General features: G+C 46.7%; 1 protein-coding gene across 1 annotated transcript; it reads right to left on the bottom strand.

The window, feature by feature from the left end:
• Window positions 1-1,769: 1,769 nt before the first annotated feature.
• LOC127052580 (membrane-spanning 4-domains subfamily A member 15-like) lies at window positions 1,770-10,819 on the bottom strand. The gene is made up of 6 exons (XM_050956403.1): window positions 10,438-10,819; window positions 8,755-8,874; window positions 6,697-6,753; window positions 5,440-5,571; window positions 4,098-4,208; window positions 1,770-3,757 (listed from the first exon to the last, which is right to left on the bottom strand). Exons 1-6 carry the CDS (start codon window positions 10,699-10,701, stop codon window positions 3,620-3,622), a joined length of 822 nt encoding a protein of 273 aa, XP_050812360.1. The 5' UTR covers window positions 10,702-10,819; the 3' UTR covers window positions 1,770-3,619.
• Between the last annotated feature and the right edge of the window lie 14,607 nt (window positions 10,820-25,426).

The raw sequence follows: 25,426 nt of genomic DNA, 5'->3' as shown, positions 1-25,426 counted from the left end.
TTGCAGCAAGTTGATCTTGTAATCTTTGTGTACTTTTGTCCATATTGTGTGTCCATTGAATATCCACAGTGAAATTTGGTATTGTCCAAACCAGTTCAACTACTTGGTACAGCCTGGGGAAGTAGGTGCTGGTTTGATTGTTTACAATGATTAAGTCCACTGACTCACTGGTGCATCATAGTTCAGGTGGCAGTGAATAGAAGTTCATAATTTGGTCATATACTGGAAGGATTTTGCCTCCTAGTGTTATATTGCAGGATTGCATGCATTCCCAACAGAATACACCATACCCCATATATATTACCCCTAAATGCCCCCCATTTGCAATAGGCCATTGATCCCGCTCCTCCATAGTCATAGGAGAGCGGCACATACATATTCCTCCTCTGGATATACAACTGCTTAATGTGATGACAGTCCAATTTACCCCATTCCACCCCCCCCCCACACCTTGGGGCGTACCACCCATGTAATAGAGTGAAAGGACACATTAAAAAGTGCTGGTTGCACCTGCTCCCACAATGGCTCCCATACATTTGCTCGTCGGGGAATATGGCCTGCCCCCTGGTCAGGTCCCTCTCTCCCTGCTAACCCAGCTATAGAAGTGCAGCCACAGATAAACCCTGGCTAATCCTCAGGCTCCTGTGGCCAGAGAGAAACATTTCCCTATTCCTCTGCTCCCAGCCAGCTTCCACACTGCCCTGCTAAGGGCCTGAAGGTCCTTTTATCTGAGCCTGCTGGTCTCTGACTGGCTGCCACTAGTCCATGGAAGGTCACATATCTGTAGTTTCCGAGATGTCTGCAGGAGCTCCTTTGCTGCTTCATTCCTCCCACTTCGCTGTTTCCTGGGGAAGGGTGTACCAGGACCATGAGGCCTCCTGTAGAGAGCCCTAAAGGCCAGGTGCACCCTGTCACAAACACTTTCATCTCAGTGAATAGGCTGCTAATACAACACTTACCAGCAATGCTCACCTTTGAGAAGTTTCCCTGTTGTCCTCTGGGTCAATACAGACAAATCTTTGGGGCTGGTTCCTGTGAAACACAGTCCAGAAAGGCTGGCACAGCTGGACTTCAGACTGCAAAGTCCTAGGGAGTAGCTATTCCAAAAGGCAGGTGTTATCAGAGACCACTGCCTTCTTGGGCCAGTCAATACTGGCACCATATTTGTGGTAATAGAAATAATGATAAATTCCAGAGAGGAGAAAGGCATTGGCTTTCTTTGTGCCATTCAATCCTTGGCTCTCTGCTAGAGTTGGGTGAAACTTTTCACACTGAACTATTTTTTGGTGACAAATGCAGATTTGCTAACACAAAAATAGTTTGTGAGTTCATGTCAACTTTGCCATATTGTTCATTTTGGGGGAACCTCCCTCCCCACATTTCTGAAAAAAAAAACTCAACAACAAATTGTTTTGATGTTTTCTAAGTGTAACCTTTCAATGTTTTGACTTGAATCAACTTTTCATTTCAAAATTTTCTTTCATTTTGTTTTAAAAAAAATCTAAAAATGATCAAAATCTAAATGAAATGTTAGTTTTGTGAAAACAAAATATTTTGTTCAACCCTAAATATTGCTTTTATCTTTGTGATTTGTGTTTTTGATTTGATCCCAAATAAAATTTTCTCTTAACTTTTTGAAATTGCCAACAAACGGAAAATTCCATAATTCACCTAGCTCTAATGTCTACAGAGACTGGCTGCAAGGGTGTATCTCACTGCAAGATGACACAAAATACCCAGAGATCAGGATTTAAACTTTTAAACAGGTGGTTTATTTAAAAAGTAAAATGAAAACAACCAGAAATACAACCAAACATAAAAAGATTGAGTCAGATGCAGGACATTTAGGCAAGTTTCAATATATCTTAAATGTTCCTATAAGTTACCACACTTACAACTACAAGGGTACATCTACACTGCGTAAAAAACCCATAGCACTGTGTCTCAGAGCCCGGGTCAGCTGGCTTGGGCTCTCAGGGCTATGAAACTGCAGTGTCGCTGTTCAGGCTTGGGATGGAGATTGGGCTCTGAGATCCTCCCCGTTTATGAGGTCTCAAAACCCAGGCTCCAGCAAGAACATCCACACTGCAGTTTTATAGCCCTGCAGCACAAGCCTCACAAAGCCTAGTCAGCTGAGCCAGGCCAGCCGCAGCAATGCTTAGGCTCTTTTATTGCAGGGTAGACATATCCGAAGGATGACTGTTATAAAGGTCACCTCACGCTAAAGATCCCTGATTTCCAGATAGGCTTTTTATAGCTGGAAGAAATTTCCAATGATTGCTCTTAAAGGACCTGATGCAAGGTCTATAGAAGCCAGTGGGAGACTCCGCCACCCCACCCAATCTTCCCACCCAACTTTCTCCTATAAGGCTCTTCTCAAAAGAAGCCAATAAACAATTAGAGAAAAATCACTCAGTCACACGACAGGGGAGGAAAAAGCCACGCCCATCTGTTTGGGGACTGGCTACACCATGAGGATAGGGAGACTGGTTATAAACCAATGGCTTCCTTCTTGCGGCAGCCACATTTGCCTGAGAGGCAATGACCTCTCTGTCTAGATAGGGTTCTCCAGCCTTTTAGCTGTCGAGGAACCAGGAGATGAGGAATTTCTCATTATGGCCTGGGCCCCTTATCCCCTGCCCTGCTCTGCAGAGCAGTTGCCAAACCCTTGGGATGGTGTGTCATAGGAGTTGAGGCCATCATAGTGGGGTTTTTGTTACCCGGTGGCCTTACCTAAGAACTAGGCCTCATTTTCCAGGGGACACCAGGCTGCCAGATGATAATGCTTTCCAGCCACTGCTGACCTGCGGCTAGATTATCATCAATGATATGGAGGCTCCAAAGTCTGTGCCCTGCACCCACCCACAGTGAAGGCCTGTCTGGGTCGCTGTCTGGGGCAAAATCCAGTGATGGAGAGAGAGCGGCCATAGTCACTCTGTAACCATTGGACACTGGCTACCCTGTTCCAACGCTGTTCAGAGCAACAACACTCCGGCCGTTACCCCAGTGCAGCAGACCCCTGGATCAGGACTTTCCAGAGTGTGTGGCCAGGGGCAGCCAGGTACAAATTAGAGCATCCCTCAAGGCTGTTTTAACTAGATCAGGGTCAGGATTCCAAGCTGCCATTCCCTGTTTCTGTGCTGGGTTCTGTGCTGATGGAGGGCTGAATGGGGGCCTGGGAGAGCACAGTTAAATACACAGGTGATTGTCACATGTTTGTTTGGAGGTGCTCCTGCCTCATGTTTCACTCTGGCCCCCTGCCTGCTCTCAAATTTCTCTGCCCAGGGGGCACTCATGCACAGCTGACGTGTTGCCCCTTTGACAGATTCATTGACCAATTCCCCATGCAGCCTACAAGGAGCACGGGCTAGATGTTACCTCTTGGTTCAAGGTAGAGCAGGCTGGGAAACATGCTTTAAAGTCTCATCTGTGGGCAACACACAGGCCTGAGCCCATCCCAGAAGAAGGGGAGAGCAGGTCCCTCGGAATGCAAGACAGGGACCAGGGGTGGGAAGAACATTGGCAGTAACTGAAAGAAATCTGTCATGCAGGCAGGGGGCCAGAATTTGCTCCTCAGAGAAGGAGGAGCTGCTGCTTCTGCTCTTGGGTCGACTTCTCCTCAGGTTCTTTCTTGAGCTCCCCACTCCGACTGGTCGTTTGGATCATAGGCCACATCATTGTAAGTTGGTGGATGAGGCAATTCTGCAGCGGGCACCATGAGGTCTGCCCTGATGGTATTGGGCACAATCAGCATGGACTGGAAAACAAGGAAATCAGCCTCTCATTCGCATCATCATCATCACCACCACTATCACCTGCACGGAGTTTCGGAGGAATGCCACCGAGGTCCATGGGCATCTCTCCAATGATTCCACTGGACCATGCCCTGTTCACCAGCAGCATCCGCTACACCCACTGCCATCTTCCTGGCATCATATGAATCATAGTGGCCACCACGCCCATGTTACCCAAGTCCCACTACTGCGTCCCTGAGATATGTTCTGCTAAACAGGGATGGGGTTAAATGGAAGCAAACCTCTCGCCATGCTTCCCAGACATGGAGCTGCCCAGCGACCCCGTGGGATCAAAACACTCACCTCATGGGAGTTGAGGCGGGTTGCCCGGCACCAGAAGAGTGCGGTGGCAACTGCAATGCAGAACTCCAGAATGGTGAAGATCAGCAACACGATAGAGATCCCATTCCCGGCCTACTTGAGAACAGAAAACCACCACAGCATAGCCATTAACACAATATACCCCCGACCAGGGGTGAGGCTGCTCTGTGCTACATACAACTCACGCCCTCTCCTGCTTCGAGCTGCCCCCCACCCCCCCAAGTCTAATCTTGAAGGCACAAAAATCCAGTTCTACTTTTTCTCCTTTTCTAATGGGGTACACCAAGAATCCATTTCAGTGGGCCCCTCCAGTTTCAGCTCAGACTTTTCTATCTGCCAGGATGCTGCACCCCAAGGGCCAGATTCTTCACTGGTATAAATCAGCTTTGAATTGGCTTCAATGGAGCAACACTGATTTACACCAGCTGAGGATCTGTCCCCAGTGTCATCCTCAATCCATGTTTGCAGGGTTATAGCTGTGTGGGCCCCAGGATATGGGTGAGGCAAAATCTTTTATTGGACCAATTTCTGTTGGTGAAAGAGACATGCTTTCCAGCTAAACAGAGCTCTGCTTCAGACCAACAGAAGTTGGTCCAATAAGAGAAAGATTTGCTTTCACGCACCTTGTCTCTCTCTAATCCTCAGTCCATATTATTTAGCATCTAGAATGTCCTGGGCACATCCCCTTCAGATTCTTGACTTAGACTTCAGCACTAACAAAGAGGAAGCCCCATCCCTTCTCCAAAGGAATCTATCTCAGGGTTTATGCCTTGCCCAGTGCATGATGGGACAAGGACTTGGGAGTTTTGCTGGTACTGTGTGAAGATTCAGGGAGTACAGTTTAGGGTCCCACCTCAACAAAGCACTTTCATTCCAATGTTGACCTTTTTATACTTTTTTCTTTAAAAAAATATAAAAAACAATGAAGTTTGTTTTGAAATAGTCCTTTCAAAACGTTCTGTTCTGTACATGCTGAAATGGGACATTTCAACGTTTTCAAAACTGCTTTCCCTCAATTTTTCTTCCTAAACAAAACATTGTCACTGCTGGCACATTTTTAAATGTTTCAATTTTGACAAAAGCAGCATTTTTTGTCTAAAAAGGCGGTCACTCTCAAAATACCAACCAATGCCAATGTAATTTGTGTCATGCTCATCACCTTAGCATCTCAGCTCCTCGCCACTGTTCCCATACCTACACAGAAGGCTAGGTCCTCCTCTCTCACCATCTCTCTTAGAGCAACAACAGATCTCCCCAAGATGTTCATTCCAAACCAAAGATCTGTGAATAGAAAGCTGCTGGTAGGATATAGACAGTCGCTTACCATCACTAGATAGTTGTAGTAGTCATAGTTGGAGTGGTATAGTCCATTTATATTCAGATCTATTATGAAAGCCACTATCCCAAGTAATGCAAAGATGGCACTGATGACATTCATGGTCTGGCTTCCTTTCACCTGGAACATACACACAGAAGGGAGAAGGCATATTGCTAAATGTTGATGAAATAAATAATCAGCTGGAATCTGGTTATTAACTTGCAAGTTATCTTGCAAATAACTTGAACCAATCCTCTAATCTGAAACCATGCATCTGTGTCTCCTGGCTTTGTCTGGACCCAGGGGGTAAAAATTGACATTCTGGAAACCCAGCCTCTGAAGCGTTCCTGAGGGTTGACCTAGAATAGGAATCCCCAGAAATCATGAGACGATGTTCCCAGCCTGGGATCTTGCAGACCAAAGAGCTCAGTAAGATTAGATGTTAATATGGAGACTGAGAACATCCATAGCTACATTAGACAGGATTAAAATTAATTTAGACTAGGTATAAACTCTCTTACTACAGAGAACAAACCAGACATCAGCTATCTGTGGGTAGAAAGGAACTTTCAATAGGGGCAGGTTATGGGGTTTCTTGCACCTTCCTATGAAACATCTGATATTGGCCACCACCAGAGACAGGGTTCTGGGCTAGATGGCCTTGGGTCTGATCCACTATGGCAGTTCCTGTGTTCCTCAAGTTTGGAGGAGCATCTGAACTTTGGGTGTATAGCTGGCCCTCATGAGGTTGGTCCATAATTTGGTTATAGCTCCTCATAACATGGCTGCAGCTGTGCAACTGAGAACTGTTATTGGTGGACGAAGGTTACGAGCCTACATTTAAATCATTGGCCCCTCTGTGTCCATCTCCCTATTGTATCCTTCTCCCTGGAATATGTCTGAGATGATGGTTTTCATCATTCAGACAAACATCTCAGGACTTAAGAGTGAGGGCTTTTCTGATCTTCAGACAAACCTACTCACTGGACTGTAACATAACCTCCCTCTCCACTCCCTGAACTTTTAATGGAGGTCAAACCCACACCACATGCTACAGGGGGATGCCCTGAAATATCATCAGATACTTCATGTGAACCCCATACCTGCCCTGGAGATGCTCCTCTCCCACACCAGAAACCACACCTCCTGGGGGAGAGAAGGAATTCAGCCTCGTGTTCACCTGCTGCCTGGCATTCTGCTTTCACTCTGGTTAGAGTGGAGTTAAACTAAAGCCTCCGAAGGGAAGGCAGTGCTAGGACTCACCGCACATTCGGTCGGACTCTTCTCGGCTCCGATAGACAGGCAGCCAGAAATGATGAACTGTGTGGGGAAGGGGAAATGATCATTGGCAGGTACACCTTGTTCATGGCTGGTTGCAGGGCTGCTACTTGCCGATTAGGCATCTTTACCAGATATGGCCTAGCTACAGAACTTCATTATATACACCAGATGCATAGGTTGTAAGATCCTTTAATGCACTGTCAGGAATGACTGCTGTGAGCTTAAGTAAGGAATGTCACATACAGCACTGCCTACTGGCAGACCAGTATAATATGGTTGACCATGCCATTACTGTCTCATAAACTTTAAGGTCAGAAGGGACCATCATGATCACCTAGTCTGACCTCCTGCATATCGCAGGCTACAGAACCTCACTCACCTACTCCTGTCATAGACCCATAACCTCTGGCTGAATTACTGAAGTCCTCAAATCATGATTTAAAGACTTCAAGTTACAGAGAACCCACCATTTACACTAGTTTAAACCTGCAAGTGACCCATGCCCCATGCTGCAGAATAAGGCAAAAAACCACCAGGATCTCTGCCAATCTGACCCCAGGGAAAATTCCTTTCTGACCCCAAATATTAGACCCTGAGCATGTGGGCAAGACCCACCAGCCAGATACCTGAGAAAGAATTATCTGTAGTAACTGAGAGCCCTCTCCACCTAGTGTCTGATCAACAGCTACTGGAGATATTTGCTGCTAGCAGTCATAGATCGGCTACATGCTATTGTAGGCAGTATCGTCATACCATCCCCTCCATAAACTTATTAAGCTCAGTCTGGAAGCCAGTTAGGTTTTTTGCCCCTACTACTCCCCTTGGAAGGCTATTCCAGAACTTCACTCCTCTGATGGGTAGAAACCATCCTCTAATTTCAAGCCTAAACTTGTTGATGGCCAGTTTATATCCACATGTTCTTGTGTCCACATTGGCACTTAACTTAAATAACTCCTCTCCCTCCTTGTATTTATCCCTCTGATGTATTTATAGAGAGCAATCACATCTCCTCTCAGCCTTCATTTGGTTAGGCTAAACAAGTCAAGCTCTTTGAGTGTCCTTTCATAAGGGAGATTTTCCATTCCTCAGAACGCCCTAGTAGCCCTTCTCTGTACCTGTTCCGGTTTGAATTCATCTTTCTTAAACACGGAAGACCAGGACTGCACCTAGTACTCCAGATGAGGTCTCATCAGAGCCTTGTATATTGGGTATTTACACTTCCCTGTCTCTACTGGAAATACCTTGCTTCATATGTCCTAGAACTGCATTAGCCTTTTTCACAGCCTCATATTATTAAGCTATGGGTCTCTTTAAACTTTGGGATAAATTCTGGTTCCCCTAAGGGATCTGTCTCTGATGGAAATGAGGCAGGAACGCAGAACCCTTCTCCATGCTACGGCAAAGCAGATGGCGAGCTCAGGAAACAGAATTTACTTCTGCCGGAAAGCAGTTACCTCTCTGGACTCCTGCAATCAGGAATCTTTGCTCTCTGGCTGGAAGGTGGGGTTCTCCGGGTAAGTAGGCCCTATACTTCCAGGCACAGGGCCACTAAGGCCAAGACCCTCAAAGGTAAGTGGCTGCTTGACTCCTGTGGAAATCAGTGAATTAAGTCCCTAAATAACCCTGAGAATCCAGGTCTGGGGCATGGACCATCTTTTTGTTTTGTGTCTGCACAGCACTTAGCACCATGGGATCCTGGTCCAGGACTTGGAGCCACAGGAGATACTAGAACATAAATAATAATAATCCATCTAATTCATTAGCATTCCGATCCTCTGTATGTGTCTCTAAAAGACATTGCAAGTGAGGGATAATACCCTCTGGGTAGGCCATGGGACAGTCATACAAACCCAGTCCTTGCTGAGTAGAGAGGAGAGAAAAATGGGCTGTCCATGGGAAGCCAGTCTGAGGTGGCTGAGAGGGGAGAACACAGGATGGTCATGGAAAGCCAGCCCAAGGAGGGAGGAGAGGGGAGAATATGGGATGGTCATGGGAAGCCAACCCAGCCTGAATTCTTTCAGTTCTATTTATGCTACTCACAGACACTCCTCCCAGGAAGGGGATCTCTCCAATCACAAAGACAGAGGTGTAAACGTTGGTGATGGTCGTCAGGACAATCCCAAAGCCAATGTGCATGAAGCCCATCATGATCTGGATGGTCTGAGAGAATGATCACAGTAATAACATGGGTCACAGTCACCCCTGCCATCACGCTGTTGACTTTACAGAGGGGTGCCCAGCAAATCTGCATTTCAAAAGCACCGTGCAAATGCAGCATGTGATATGTACAGGCCATTAAGGGCACTGTTGCAGCTTATCACTGAGTAGCTTGTGCTTTTTCGCTCTGAAAGTCAAGAGTTCAGACTCTGCTGTTGACTCAAGCAGGGGTCAGTGACACAAACATCAACTAACACTCCCATATTCTCCCTGTTTGATAGATGTAGAAATTGAGGCAGAGCAGTGAAGTGACCTGCTGTAGCTCTTCCACCCAACCAAGCTGGGTTTAGTGCTCAGCAGTGGTTGACTCCTAGCCACACTGAGCTCAGGACCATAGGCCAGAGCCAGAGGAGAATAAGAGAAGGGGAAAGGCTGGAATTGCTGTGATGAGTTCTGACATCCTCAGTGGTGTCTGGGAAGAGCATCATGAAAGGCCCTGAAGGCAGGACAGTGCAAGGGCCGGATTCCTTCTTCTGCCATATTCTGAGACTGTAGATGGTCCCCAGCATCTCCCCCTCCATGCATGGCCAGCACCCTTCCTTTTGGGGGCTGCTCTTTACCCAGCCAGAGGGAAGCCCTGCAAAAGATGCACCCCACTGCCACAAAGCAAAGCTCTGTAACCCCCTACCTAGGATGCAGCTCTGCAGAAACCTCAGCCTCTGCCAGCAGGAGAATGGGGCCTATGAATCTGTCATGTTTGGGAGTTGTGCTTTGCTCTGTGGAGCTCCCGGCAGGAGAGAACAGGTCCCAGGGGTTCTGTGAGGCTGCCAGCCTCTGCGCTCCCAAGCGGAGGGAGGGAGCAGGACTGGCCCTGGAAGCTAAGGCAGAGCAGAGTGCCCTCAGGTGGGCAGGCCCTGGAACCCTCCCATTATGTTCATGCTGGCACTGGAACTCTGCTCTCTTGACACTGACCAGAGCCCCTGCTGCTGTCAGTGACACGCTCACCCTGGCCAGCTTCCAATCCCACGGCTGGTAGCACCTGGGGGTGCCAGCTGGAACAGGTGTCAGCCCAGTTCTGCCTGCCCCTCCATACCGCTCCCCTGCTCTCTCCACCAGCTGGAGAATCAGGCTTGCAGGCCCCTAAGCCAGAGGCAGGGTGACCAGATAGCAAGTGTAAAAAACCAGGACAGGGGTGGAGGGTAATCTGCCCCTATATAAGACACAGCCCCAGATATCCTGAGTGTCCCAATAAAACTGGGACATCTGGTCACTCTTGCGTGGGGGTCACCTTGCCACACAAGCGCCTTTCAAGGAAGAGCGGCCCAGGCAGGGGGCCCCCCGAGGAGCAGCTGCAGGGGGCTTTGGCTGATGGATTTCCAGCCCAGGAGGGAGCATTATGATCCTCGTCTGACAACCCGCATAACACAGGCCAGGAGCGGGAGCCGCCCCACCTCTCCCCGGCACTCGGAGGCGACTCAGGCCCTGCCAGTCCCCGCACCCCCCCCCCCCCGCCCAGTGCAGCCCCCGCCCCCCCCGACTCTTTTCCCATCTCTCAGCCACACTCACCCCCATCACTCGGTTCTTCCCTTTGGGAATCGTCTCCGCCGTGTACATCACGGCGCGTCTCCCCAGCCGTATGGTCCCCTCCCCTGGCATGGACGCCACCGGGGTGTTCGCTCCCAGCCCTTCGGGGTCCTCGGCTACTGGACCCGAAGCTGCATCAGCCCCCCACCCCCCTGCTCCCACGTCTGGCTGAGCCTGGACCACGAGCGCCGGCCCGGCTCCCCAGCACCAGCGCTCCTCGGTGGGTAGGAGCCGGGGCGATCCCATTGGCTGCCGCGCAGGATGAGCTCACGGAGGTAGAAATGCTGGAGGACGCGCACACAGCAGCGAAAGGCGCGCGGGGGGCGGGGGGCGGAAATTCATTCACAAGCGCGAACTCCAGCCCTGATTATGCAGGAGTAGCAACTGGGATGCCAGCCCGGGGGTGGGGGGGAGCTGCAGCCCCCCCGCCCCCCGGCTGCGGCTGCGGCTGCGGCTGCCAGCATTTCAATCCGTGCCGTGAGCCGAGGGAAGGAAACGCCAGTCCCAGGGCTGATGGGGTCGTGGGTCAGAAGCGGAGAGCGAGAAGAGGAACCGGTATTTACAGAGCGGACCTGCTGGAGCCTGAGGTTTCAGAGGAAAGTGAAAACTCGTTTGCAAGGAGCGAGAGCAGGGAAGTGTCTTCACGCAGAGGCGCACAGGATCCGTGGGTGACCACTGTGCTCCCTGAAGGGTTAGATGTGAGCACTCTGTTTCAATTCCTACAAGTGGTCATGGACAGTCAGACACAGGAAAAAGCCAGCCACAACGCTCAGTGGCCTCGTGTAGCACGGAGTCCCACAGGCCCTGGGACTGCTTCCTTTCTTTTCTTGAAAATGGCTCGGCCATTCATTTCATTGGGTGACTCCCTTGCTCAGTATATATGGTCAGATCTTGGAGGCAACAGGCTTCCAGCAGCTTGGTGGCCACAAAAATCCAGCCCCCAGAATGCCTATTTTCTGCTGCAGCAGAAAGAGCGGTCTGACACCTTAGTCCTAACTTAACCTCTACCCTCACCCTGAGGTCACTGCCTCAGCCCAGTATCCAGAACCTATATAACCATAGCAATCAGGATTTTCTGGTTCCCTCATTGTCCCCCAGATCAATAGATCTCTGCCCATGGAAACCTACAACATTCCCTGCAATTCTGGAATGGAGCAGATGCAAACAGACAGACAAATATCATCAAGTTGAGCGTAAGGCCTTGCTTTGCACTCTTATGCTGTGTCTGAGAGGTAGGGAAGCATTAGCCCTCCTTTTATAGGTGGGGCAATATGGAAAAACTTTCTAACTCTAAAGGTAGTTCAGCTCTGGAGCAGGCTTCCAAGGGAGGCTGTGGCATACCCATTGTTGGAGGTTTCTAAGAACAGGTGGGGCAAACACCTGTCAGGGATGGTTTAGGTTTACTGAGTCCTGCCTCAGCACTGGGGACTGGACTTGATCTCCTCTCAAGGTCCCTTCCAGCCATATGTTTCTCTGATTCTGCCATGGCCCTGCCCTGCCTCCCAGCAGTACAGCGAGAATAAATACAATAAAGATGGTGATACACTTTGAGATCTCTGCCTGAAAAACAATAGCATTGCATTATACCAATAAAAAAGCCCAGATAGGGCATAAGCACAGACAAGTTTGGTGTCATTCTTACATGGAAACCCTAACTTGTGGGGAAACAAAGACAAGAACGGTAGTGCAGAGTCAAGGTTGGCCAGCAAAGGACCACCACCGCCTCTTCCTTTCATCTGTTAAGGCAAACCCAGGCCCCCTCCGCTGATCTGGCACTGCTCCCTCTCCAGGGCTTTAACCAATAGCCTCATCACACTATTTACAATGCTCTTACTCTGCTTGTCATGCTGGGTCTATTCCCAGCACCCTGCTGGCTGCAGGTGTCTCTTTGACAGAAGGCTCCCAGCACAGCCACCTGGATGGCTTTATTGCTTTCACAGCTGGAATCCCCTTTGGAGTGTTTTACCTGATTTTAGGAGGTTAATATTATTAATTTGGATAGTATGGCTTATAGACTTGCCAGTTAATCTAATCAGCAGATAATAAAAGGTTCTTGTCCCAGAATCAGGCTACACAGAGTTTGCAAGGACCCTTGGGATGTATGACAGGACACTCACACAGACACATAATCTTAACGACTTTTATTAAGATAAATGGAATAGTAATCAAATGGTAAAATAATCAGAGTTACAAATGCAATAATATTATTCTAGAGATACATGTGAGATTATATACTAGAGAACTTTTGATTAATATACTCACCCTCTTCCTTGATAGCCTGGTGGTAAGACATAAAGGACCAGCCTCATCTCTGGCATGCCAAGAGAGTTCAGGTCCATGTTCTGTAATTCTTGAGCTGGAAGTGCAGAGCTTAGGAGATGCTGAAGAGCTATCAAAACTAACTTAGTTTTACTTAACTGACTTAAAATTTACAATTAAGAACTAACAGACTAATAACCAAAGAAGCCTGGAAACTTGAAGCCTAGAAATGCCAGAAGCTTCCTTGGTGTGGTGGGTCACTCCTCTTATAGAGCTTGAGTACCTGAGCCCTCCTATGTCCAAACTTAGTTTCATCATCCACAATCTGTTGGGGGTACACTTACCCCATAAGCTGGTATGTTTGTATGTATTGATGAGATATACATACATATTAATGACATTGGTTCATTGTCACATTTGTTATTTCTGTCCTACTTGGTTATTTCGGTTCTTTCCCTATGGTTTACCTATTAAGTTTAAACGGATATGAACTTAAGAAGCCTCCTATGCCAACCTGCTTCCACATATCCTTTATCTATCTATGGTAAAGGTTGCAGCCATATATGGACCTTATGCTTTAGCTCATCAGCACCTATCTAGATGAAAGATTCCCCAGACATATGTATGCTAACTTTGCTTTAGCTCAACATACAGGATGTGGCCTGTAGGTCCCTTGTGTTACAGCCAAAATACTTTAATATAAATCTATAAATATATTATAATAAAACAAATAATCAAACCCATAAGAAAAGAAGAAATTCATAAGAAAAGATATATAGGCAAGCAAACAGGCTAGCCCTATAGGCTACAAGTGCGACCCACTTTCACTCCTCTTCTTCCAGCCCCAAAACTCCCCTCTCCCTGCCTGACACCAGAATTCCCTTCTCTTTCCTGTCTGCACACCTGCTCCACAATCAGCGTGTTTCATTTTAATTTTAGACACTTTTAAACATTTTGGATTGATTTCATTACAAAAGCAAAGGACACAGACACAAAGTCATTTTGAATCAAAACACAAAATCATTTATTTTTTCAGAATGTATTTTAGGTTTTTGTTGCCCCCCCCCCCCCAACTGACAACATTTGACAAAACCAACATTAATTCCCAAAATGTTTTGGGAGTTGCTGAATCGGCATTTTGCACTGAAAAAAAGTTGCAGCCACAAAATGTCACCCTGTTCTAAATCACACTTGAGAATCAGCCTAAGCCCACTGGGGAAGAGGGTGTTCTGATCTGTGATGGAGGGATTGATGCTGGTTTCTTGGTGAACTCCTGTTTCCCCTAAAGTTGTAGGTTGCTTCTCCAGTCCAACACAAGGATGGAAAGCTTGGACCTAATTACTAGAGAATGGAGTGTCCATCACTACAGACTGAGAGGAGAGTTTAAGGCTTGGTCCATTCCAGGCCTTTCTGCTAATATTACCCAATGAGGGGGACCATGGAGCTCACCCCCCTGGATAGGGTGACAATAGCATGACCTTCATGGTGGATGGATCTTGCTAATGTATGGCACAGAGCAACCGGGGATTGGGAATGTAATATTTCAAATGGGGGTGGGGCACTAATTGTAAAGCAAAAGACCAAAACTATATACTGCCAAGAGCAAAAACTGAGTCAGACTCCAGCCATCTGCTCTGGTCTCAGTGGACAACTTATACATTGTTTCCCCATGAGGGATCAAATATGCAACAGCAACACTGCTGGGGACCTCTCTGCCTGACTATCCAACCCTATTCTCCAGCCAGGCTTTTTATAGCCACTGGAGAGATCCCATGAGCACTTGCTCTTAAAGTGACAGTCTTTTATATACCGATTGTCTTCTTAACTAAGAAGCAGTTGATACCCACACGATTTCCATTGGAGCCTTCTTTTTGAGTCAGCAGAGTGGAGTTCTGTTTGAGTCAAACTGAGGATCAGTATCTAGAAGCTATCAGTAGAGGAATGCCCTTGCTAGCTGGATCAGTGGAGATTACAGAGGGAGGGGTGGAAATGAATGGATGGGTGCTGAGGGGGAATGGGAGCATACAACTTGATCTTCCCCATGCTGGGGAAGGGGAAGGGGGACAGGGATGTGCCTAGATCTGTAAGGCACTCACTCATAGGTCCATAAAACCAGAAATAAGAGTCTAACAACATCCTATTAATTCGGTTCTGGAACTTCTATTTGACACCAGGCACTAAATCTGAACAGGGGCATCTCAGGAAGGGCTGGTGACATTTTTTTGTCTGAAACTTTTTTAGGTCAAAAATGGAGATGGGGTGACCCTGGAATGCTTTATGAATTTGTGCTGGTTTTGCTGAATTGGTTTGGCAAAACAACCAACCTCCTAACCCTAAAAATAGGCTGAAAAACTCAAGGTGTTTCATTGACATTTTTGAAAAAAAAATTTGCTTTGAAAGGTCTTTTCTTTTAGAAATTTACTTTTTTTAAAAAAAATTTAAATTCCCCAAATCAAAATCTAACATTTTGTTTGACCTCAGACAATTTTTTAAAAATGTCTTGATTTGCTAAACATTTTATTTTTGGCTTGACCCAATTATTCCCCCCACCACCACCACATGGTATGGAATTACTAGGGAACTGAAAAATTGGTTATTCACCGAGCTCTAATCCCAGCGGTAGACATTTCATGTGGAAATTGCTCATGGATAATACTTTTCCTAGATCTGTGCAAAAAAAGCACTGTAGGAAAGCTGAAATGTGAAAAGTGTGTTGGACTGGGGAGGGAGGCTCAAAGATCTCAAATTTGTGCCACAATCTCTATCCTGGCTCTTGAACTGACATGCCAATTTTCAAGTCAATCTGGTGTAGAAGGTGGATTTTAGAAAGGTTTGCAGAGTTGATGATAAATAGAAACTCTGGTGCGGTCTTGGTTTCCGGTGTAGTCTTGGCTGTGGTGGCCTGTGATGAGTGGGTTGATGGGTACAGGGAGCTGGAATAGATGGAGAGTTTATTCTGTGGGGAAAGTTTCTGTAAATGTAAAACCAACAAGTATATCCAGGATTGATTCCTCCCTTTTGGACAGTTCATCATTTCTGGATCCCTCTCTGTTGCAGCTGAAAAGAAACTCAAAAGGGGCTGGGTAAGTTACAGCATTTTCTCCTCTCGTGTGTTTCAGAGAGATATAAAGCCAGATCCTCAGCTGTGACTGAGGAAGGAGGATGCATACGTGTGCAAAACTGCCCTTGCCCCCATCCTGAGGTCACCTTGTTATTGGACAGTCCCTCTCCAGGCTGCTCCAGGCATAAGGGGATATTCTGGCAGCTGTGGATTGCTGTACACATACGTGAGCCCCGACTGATCACTCTTCCTTGGGCCACAACCCCTATGCCAGCAGATGGAGGGCATAACAGTGGCTATAGGATATCTAATTATTTCTCTATATGGGTGTGATGGTGTCCACTCACCACAGCAGCATTTCCTGCTGGCTGTCATGGGGATTAGCTATGCCAGCTGGTGCACCCTCTCCTGGTGGTGCCTCTCCCATTGTCTTCTCCACCTGCAGACCTCCCTCAGTCCAAGTACCGTTTCATCCTCTTTATGACTCAGCTGTGACACAATTGCTGTCAGAGGTGTGTTGTTGTCAGATGCTACCGGTGTGGTGCTCTGCTCTCTCTCTGTTGGTATCACTCGGCTGCGTGCGTGTGTTCCCTCTTGTGCTGCCCCAGCTCTGCAGATAGCTGACACAGCAGACCCGAAGAGAACCCCCAATGAGTCTAGTAAGGTACGAAGGCACGTCGGCCAGGTTTATTGCGATCTCGGACACAGTTGCAGTTCCCTCCAGATTGTTACTCTACAGGGCATACTACGAGAAAGTGCCTCTTGGCAATGGACCCGGCTCAGTCAGTGGCGGGACTTTCCACTGCCCCCTAGGCCGGACAAAGACATCGCCCCAGGGATACATTCTTATACACAGGTACAAACAAGTTACACATCACTCCTGACGTATTGAGGTGCAGCCCCTCTACGCAGCAAGGTACAACCCCTCTACGTAGTAAGGTGCCGCCTCTCACCTTGTACATGTTGGTTCGATCAAAACAACTCTATCCATCATTTTACCCTTTTGCCCCTGTCATTGGGATGGGTCAGTCTGTTCCTTGTTATCTGTGTGGAATGTGCAAGTATGTGAATGTTCTGATCTCTAGTGTTCAGTACCTTTTAGGTACGTATCTTCTTGCATCAGCCCTTTCCTTGCCAGCTTCTGTGAGCAGGGCCTGCCTCTGGCTCACAGCTTCACTTTGCTTTATGTTAGCAAAGTCTTGGCCATTATTTTAGTTCAGGCCTCAGGCCTCATACTGGGCCTTTATCAGGGCCTTCACTTACTACAACAGTTTGTATTTCCCCCTTCCAGGGTTAGGTATCATTGTCCTCCAGTCAAGCCACCATGGCAAATGGGGGTGGAGAACTCAGGCCTGCCCACTACTCTCGGTCCCAGCACAGGGACCCTCTAGATAGAAGCCTCCTGCTGCATCTCTTTAACTTTGTTCAAAGCTGATCCAACTCCCTAGGCCACTTCCCTGCAGCTCCAGTATCTTCTTCATCCTCTTATCACGGCTTTCAGTAAGTCCCAGCAGCCAGCCAAAAGCTCCCTTTTGCTCCCCCAGTCCCTGCCAGCAACAGCTCTGTCCAAGATGCTACCGTTGCTGCAGCCTGCTAGGAACACCATCCTCACTCCTTGGTCTCCCCATGGCAACTGCCACTGTTCTGCCCTGCAGCTGCTTTTGTACTAGCCTGCTGGGCCCTGATTGGCTGCTCTGTGCTGCTTCTCTTCCATTGGCTGCTTTCTGCATAGCCTCTCTAGGCTGCTTGGAGGATTCACCTCCACTGCTCTTTTCTGGGGTGGGATGTGGCAGGCCCACAAGGCCTCCACTAACCCCTTTCACTCCTGGGGGCGAGATGTGAACACCCATCACAGCATGGACAAATCTTTGCAGAGCTGGATCTGCAGGGTTTAGAGCTGTTTGTGCTGGTAGAACTTAGTGGTCTGAATGTGATCCAGTATTGGGGCCTTATAGCTTAATTCTGCTCTGCTCAGAACGTTCCTCAGGGAGAGAAGAGTTTGGGAAGAGAAGCAGAGACCGTGTCTGTCACAGCCTAACTGGACCCTGGATGCTGCTCCTGCTCTGATAGAAAGGGACCCCTACTGAGTAAACCTGGGATTGATCTCATGGATACTGTTGGGTGGTGTTACAGGGTGGTGCCTGTCGGAGGTATTGTGTGTAGAGGTAGGACCAAAGCCTGAACACACAAACCCCAGCGGACTTTGGGGGAACTCAATACAGAGCTTTCAGTTACTCCCTCTCTGCATTGGGGGCAGGAACCAAGTGCGGGGAGGTCCCTGTGCCTAGGCCTACCTGGCTCTTGTTATAAGTTAGAGATGCCTCAGGGCTGCTCAAACTTAGCCTTTGTTTTCCATGGGGCCCCTGGGGGGTTTGAGAAGCCGAGAATAGCCAGAATGCAGTGTACTCAGGTCATGCAACTGATTCTACCTCTTATGCCAGGGGCTGAAATCAGGACTGGTGTAGCATATTTATGTCTATACTACACCAGTTGGGGATGCCCCCTGTGCAGCTGGTGTCCTGAGGGGACATTCCCACCCCTTTCATGTTATCAGAGGCTTAAGGGGTCTTAAACTCAGAGTCATACTTTAAGGCCAGAAGGGACCATCATGATCATCTAGTCTGCCCTTCTTCATATTGCAGGCCACAGAACCTCACCCACCCACTCCCGTAATAGACCCCTAACCTCTGGCTGAGCTACTGAACTCCTCAAATCATGATTTAAAGTCATCAAGTTACAGAGAATCCACCATTTACACTAGTTTGAACCTGCAAGTGACCCATGCCCCATGCTGCAGAGGAAGGTGACCCGCATCCCATGGTCTCTGTCAATCTAACCCAGAGGAAAATCCTTAGTGCAACAGCTAACAAAACCCTTTCTCTGAATCTGAACTTCACGACTCAGCCCGGTCAGAGCGTCACCTCTAAAGAAGCCCAGAAGGTACAGTCATGGTGCACAGCTGGAGCTTCCGGTCTTTTTTAGCTCTAAAGACAGGAAAGATTGTAGAGTGGGTGGAGGATGAGAACATGAACAGGAGTGACACTGAAGTGGTGTCTCTAAATGCAGGAAAATTCTCTTTTCTAAGCATAGCTCTGCCAAAATGAGTAATTAATCCCAGTTGCTCTGGGCATCCTTGAGCTATGATTTATATACTCAGAGAAATATTGGGCTGGAAGGAACCTTGAGAGGCCATCTAGTCCATCTCCCTGCAGTGAGGCAGGACCAACTACACCTAGTCCATCCCTGACAGGCATTTGGCTGCTCATTTTAATGATATGGTCACTTTTGATGGCTCTGATTCACTGTACAAACTTTGCAGGTACTGAACCAAGAACACCTCATCTAACATGTCCCATCAAGACTTTTCTCATGCAGCAAAGTCAGCCACATGCAACACAACCTTCCTAAGGTTCACACTTCTTCAGCATAGCAAGAAATCAGGCATAAAAATCTACACCTATGTAATTTTCACAACAGCATAATGATGAACCCTTGGACATATCGTCATGAGCAAGGACCAAACCTACAGCCTCTGTAATTTAAGTTTACTAGCTGAGCTGGAAGTCCCAGCTTTTCTAACTAAAGCTGTCAATTGCTAGCTGTGGCCTAGCTCCCGTGAGAGAGGGGCAGAGGGTCACACTGAGCATGAGTTACAATAACCATACTAGTTTTTCCCTACAAATGTAGAGGCACATGGGTAGCCCATGTAGCTAGATACAGATCAGTGGCAGCAGCTGCATGGTGCTCTGTGCATGCTAGAATAAGTGGGAGTCACTTACAACATTGCTAAGTGGGGGTACAATTTTTCCACATTGGAATGAACGCATTTTATACAGGTGCAAATGACATGAGTTAACCTTTCTGCTCATCAGCAGCATCAGAGTCTGGTTCAAATATCTAGGTGTGTCTCTTAATACACACACCACTACAACAAACCCCCATCCCAGATTTTCTGGGATCATTACATACTTTTCCTGGATGCCTTCAATAGGCAGTACTGCTCTACTCACAAGCAACTGAGTCTCTACGTGAAGCAAGGAGAACTTAATTCGGGGAAATGGAACCTTCTCACCTTGGGAAAACACAACATTATATCTACCTGAATGTTCAGTAAAAGACCCCCCCCCCAACGATAACTTTGGCTATAGGCCATTAACTCAGTTCTCCACCCACAGGTGTGAATATCCAACAGGCAAATGTCCTGTACCCCAGCCCTTCCCACTTTCCCACCTGCTGAACCCCACTCAAGGTTTGGAGTCAGCTGTTAGTGTAGTCCCGCAGTCCAGGCATGCACTCAGACAGTTCTGTCCCCAGTCTCTTGGGGGAATGCTGTTTGATCCTCTCCTGAGACTCCACCCCCAACCCAGCTGTAATGACTTCAGCTTTATTTATTTGTTGGACAGAAAGAACCTCACCTCTCCTTCTGCAGCTTCCTTCATTAGTTTCAGTAATGAGCATTTTCTGTTTTGCCCCCCAAACAAGTACCTGCTGCTACATCCCCTCCAATAAAAAATAAATAAAACCTCTCAACAACTAAGAATGTTCAGTGGTAGAAAAATTAGTAGCACACAGGATCTTTGAGCAAAATCCTCCATAGGATACATTCTTTGCCAAAACACTTTCATTTTTGCACTCAGTTCCATTATGCAACCAATTCTGAGTTTTTGTACAGTTATGGTGACTCCTGGACAGGGCCAGCTTAATCTGTTGTGGGACTGGCACCAAACATATTTGTGGGCTCCGATGGGACACTACAGCAGGAGCACTGGCACCTCCCCCCACATTGTATCTTCCCCCCATCCCAAGGCCTTGCCCCGCCTCTTGTTGCTTTTGCTCCTCACCCCTCCCCATTGCTCAATGCTCTCCACCACCGTCCCCCCCACAAGGATTTAAGCAAAATGAATGAAGTCACTGTATGCTTTGCTTTATATGTCCATAGACTTCCTTTCTGACAGACAAAAACACTTCATCATGTGGATCAACTAGCCACTTCCAAGAAATGCAGGCATAAACATGCATGACATTTCCCTCCATATATGAGCCTAGTTTGGTCCTTCATAACCCCATACAATTTTTGACCACTCAGTGCATGGCACTTTCTAAAGCCAGACCTTAATTACATTTATTACTAAATAATGTCTTAATGTGATAAATAACAGTAGTGTTTAATGTCTTTGGCATCCAAAAATCAAAGACTTCTGGACATGGTAACAAATTCTTTACAATAGTAAAATTATATATATATTGTATATATACCAGAGGAGGATTAGAATTAAAATCCTTGAGATTTCAATATCTGCACAGAGTATAAAATGCACAATTTCCAGTAACAACAATAGAAAAGTTGTGTCTAATACTCTTCTCACCATGTTGCCTTCATCTATAACTATTCCTTAATTTCTGGGGGAGAGCCCAGGGCAGGGCTGGTAGGGGGCTGCAGGTCAGGACTGAGAGGCACTGGCAGAGATGTGCTGGGAGCCCAGGGCTGGGCTAGCAAGGAGCTGTCCAGTTTGGTCCCCGGGGAGAGGCAGGGATCGAGAGCAAACACAGTGGGGCGGGGAGAGTGCAGACAGTATCCCCCTCCCCCGGGGTGGCATGGAGCCAGTACATACCTCTCTCCACAGAAGCCAGGTCTTTGGGAGCCAGTTCTCTCTCTCTCTCTCTCTCCAGCTGAGCTGTAGCTCCTCCAGGCAGCAGCAACTGCTCTTCAAGCCCTCCTTGTAGGGACACTGACTGTGGTTACTCCTGTAACCTGACTTTCAATGTCCAGACATCAGTGCTTACCAGCACTGCCAGGTCCGCTTTTTGAATGGACTTTCCGGTAAAAACTGTACACCTGACAGAGGCGCCAGACCAGGGGACTATGGCCTCATCACTTTTAAAGGGGAAAGTGATGGGATTCGGAGGGGACAGAGATGAGAGAGCAGAGAAGAGAGAGTGGCAGATGGAGTCTTGAGGGGGGAAGAGGACAAGCAGGAGTGGAAAGAGGTAGATTGAGGGCGGGGCCATCATCCAGGTACTAGGGCCCCTTCTGATTATGGGCCTGACACCACAGCGCCATTGGTGCCATTGTAAACTGGGTACTGCTTCTGGAGTGTCTGACTGAATTCTAGGTAGAAATCTTATGCAAATGAGCCAACCCATTGGCCATCCTTTCCCCTGTTCACCAACAGATGGGAGTAGAGAGCTTCAGACCCTCTAGAACAGTGGTTCTCAAACTTCAACAGCTGTGAACCCCTTTCACTAGCATGTCAAGTCTCATGAACCCCCTCTTAAAAATGAATATTTCCAGGGATTTTCTCCTATACCTGAGTGTGTGAGCCATTAGGGAATTTTTTCCCAAGAACCCCCTGTAACATTTTGTAATCGCCCAGGGGTTCACAAACCCCAGTTTGGGACCCACTGCTCTAGAACTTTAGGCCATTGGGCTTATGCAAAGAAGCAGGGAATTGGACTCTAAATACATAGCAGGGAAACATGTTTAGTTGTGAGAATTTGCTGACATATATAGGCCATCTAAGATTACAGTTTACTTGGCTTCACAGTGGCGTGATTATTTCCTGGGATTGTCTATAAGGAAGGCTGAGCTGCTGGTTGAAAAGAAAGGGCCAGTACTCACGTGGTAGAAATTGGCATTGCTTCTTTAACGTCAATAGAACTATGCTGATTTTCAAAAGCCAAGGATCTTTCCCATTATGGGGCTGACATAATTCTTAAAGCAGAGACTTAAGAGAAAATGGTAGCCAGTAAAGATCAAATGAATCATTATGGCTAGCATCGTTCAAAATTTTGTCAAAAAAGTTTTCCCCATCAGAAAAAGCTGGTGTGACTACATTGGTATTTGCGCGGCGGGGAGGGGGATTTTTTTTTGGCAAAACCTTGTCTATTTTGATTAACTTTCTCAAGAAAATTATTTTCTACACAATTCTTTTTCATGTTGGAAAAGTTTTATTTCTGAAACACTTGAAATTTCAGTTTGGAAAGAAACTGTTCTGAAATGTTTCAGAGTGGTAGCTGTGTTAGTCTGTATCAGCAAAAACAATGAAGAGTCCTCGTGGCACCTTAGAGACCACACCCTGCTACAAACCCCAGTGCCAACTCTGTCCACATATCTATTCAAGGGACACCACCATAGGATCTAACCACATCAGCCACACCATCCAGGGCTCGTTCACCTGCACATCTACCAGTGTGAAACAAGCCATCATGTGCCAGCAATGCCCCTCTGCTATGTACATTGGCCAAACTGGACAGTCTTTACGCAAAAGAATAAATGGACACAAATCAGACATCAGGAATCATAACATTCAAAAACCAGTAGGAAAACACTTCAATCTCTCTGGTCACTCGATAACAGACCTCAGAGTGGCAATTTTCCACTAAAAAAACTTCAGATTCAGACTCCAACATGAAGCTGCAGAACTGGAATTAATTTACAAACTGGACACCATCTGCGAGTGGTTGGGTCATTACAAAACCTAAACTTAATTTTCCCAACACTAAATTTCTCCCCACTGTTACTCATACCTTTCCTCCCTTGGTATCCTGCTGTTAATTGATTTATCTCATTAGACTGTCCTAACACTTGGTAAAGAAACCCCCATCCTTTCATGTATTTATACCTGCTCCTGTATTTTTCACTTCATGTATCTGATGAAGTGGGTTCTAGCCTACGAAAACTTATGCCTAAATAAATTTGTTAGACTCTAAGGTACCACAAGGACTCCTCGTTGTTTTTGTTTTGAAATGTATTTTGTTACATTTTTTAAATCATTAAGGGCAGCTGCTAGCTAGTACTGATGGAAACATCTTATTTTCTAACAAAACATCTCCTGTTTGTGTTTAGATGACACCTTGTAAGGTAAGGCAGGGTGTCACAGGTAGGGAAACTGAGGCTCAGATGCTAAATGACTTTTCCCAGGTCACACTTTGTGACAAAGCTGGGAATTTATTCCTAATCTTCCCAGTCATGTCTTCATCCTCAAGGGACTCTGGTACCTCCTCTTCTGCATTCCTATGCCAAGAAGATAAAATAAACTAGAAAAAGTGACTTAAGATCCCCTTTGAGTTTTTAATGGAACAAAAAACATGATTTCTAAAAACATTGGGATCCAGACATCACTAAAGAGGAGAGGACCTCTGTCATAAACAGATAAGTAAGAATTAATAAAACAGAAGTACTTCATCTCTCTTTTGCCTGTAAAGGGTTAACGAGATCAGTGAGCCAGGCTGTCTCCTGACCAGAGGACCAATCAGGGGACAGGATACTTTCAAATCTTGAGAGAGGGAAATTTTTGTGTGTGCTGCTAGTGTTTGGTTGTTGTTCACTCTGGGGGCTCAGAGGGACCAGATGTGCAACCAGGTTTCTCTCCAATCTCCCTGATACAAGTTCTTATAGATTCAAAATAGTGAGTACTAGGTAGATAAAGCGAGTTAGGCTTATGCTTGTTTTCTTTATTTGCAAATGTGTATTTGGCTGGAAGGAGTTCAAATGTGTATTTGGCTGGAAGGAGTTCAAATTTATATTTTGCTGAAAGGATTTTAATTTGTACTTTAATACTTAGGCTGGGAGGGTATTCCCAGTGTCTATAGCTGAAAGACTTTGTACATATTCCATCTTAAATTTACAAAGATAATTTTATTGTTTTTTCTTTCTTTAATTAAAAGCTTTTCTTGTTTAAGAACCTAATTGCTTTTTTTTTATTCTGGTGAGACTCCAGGGGACTGGGTCTGGATTCACCAGGGAATTGGTGGGGAGAAAGGAGGGAAGGGAGAGAGAGAGGCTAATTTCTCTCTGTGTTAGGATTACTATCTCTCTCAGGGAGAATCTGGGAGAGGAAGATAGAAGGAGGGGGGAAGGTGAATTTTCCTCTCTGTTTAAGATTCAAGGAATTTGAATCACAGTGATCTTCCAGGGTAACCCAGGGAGGGGAAGCCTGGGAGAGGCAACGGTGAGGGAAAGGGTTACTTTCCTTGTGTTAAGATCCAGAGGGACTGGGTCTTGGGTGTCCCCAGGCAAGGTTTTGGGGGGACCAGAGTGTACCAGGCACTGGAATTCCTGGTTGGTGGCAGCGCTTCAGGTTCTAAGCTGATAATTAAGCTTAGAGGAATTCATTCTGGTACCCCATCTTTTGGACGCTAAGGTTCAGAGTGGGGGTTTATACCATGACAACCTCAATGTAGATCACCTGCCAAAACCATCCCTCCAACACAGGATCCTACCAGGCTGCTGACAGTGTTAATTTATCAGCTACAACACATCTGACTGAGCAAGGCAAACGGTGTGGACAGTTATTACTGCAAGAGTTTAATGGGTGGGTGAGAGGGAAGGATATATAATGGAGGTAGGGAGTGATGGAGAAGAGGTAGCTGGGAGCATGTAGGGAGCTGGGAGCACATAGGGAGAAGGGAACTGTTATTTCAGGGACCTTTCAGTTACTTTTAACTCATTTTTTATTGCAAACTCATTTAACTGGCAATCCATTCCTACTGTATTCTGAAGTCAATGGAATTGCCCACATGCATTAAGAGAGGCATCTTAGCATGGCTGGTTGAAAATTTAACTGTTTGTCGATGGAAAATTGGGTTTTTGATTAAACTAAATTGTTCATGAAAAGTGTTTTTTAGAAAAGCAAATTTCATTTTTTGATA

This window comes from Gopherus flavomarginatus, chromosome 5, assembly GCF_025201925.1.
Source record: "Gopherus flavomarginatus isolate rGopFla2 chromosome 5, rGopFla2.mat.asm, whole genome shotgun sequence".
Lineage (NCBI taxonomy): Eukaryota > Metazoa > Chordata > Testudines > Testudinidae > Gopherus > Gopherus flavomarginatus.
The sequence above is the reverse complement of the archived record's forward strand: the minus strand, read 5'-3'. Positions and strand labels throughout refer to the sequence as shown.

Excerpts from the sequence above, each read along its gene's own strand:
- LOC127052580 (XM_050956403.1), bottom strand. The coding sequence starts at position 10,701 with ATGGGATCGCCCCGGCTCCTACCCACCGAGGAGCGCTGGTGCTGGGGA. Across the intron at positions 8,875-10,437 it reads GGAAGAACCGAGTGATGGGG|ACCATCCAGATCATGATGGG; the intron begins GTGAGTGTGGCT and ends TCATTCTCTCAG. Across the intron at positions 6,754-8,754 it reads CCTTCCTGGGAGGAGTGTCT|TTCATCATTTCTGGCTGCCT; the intron begins GTGAGTAGCATA and ends TTCCCCACACAG.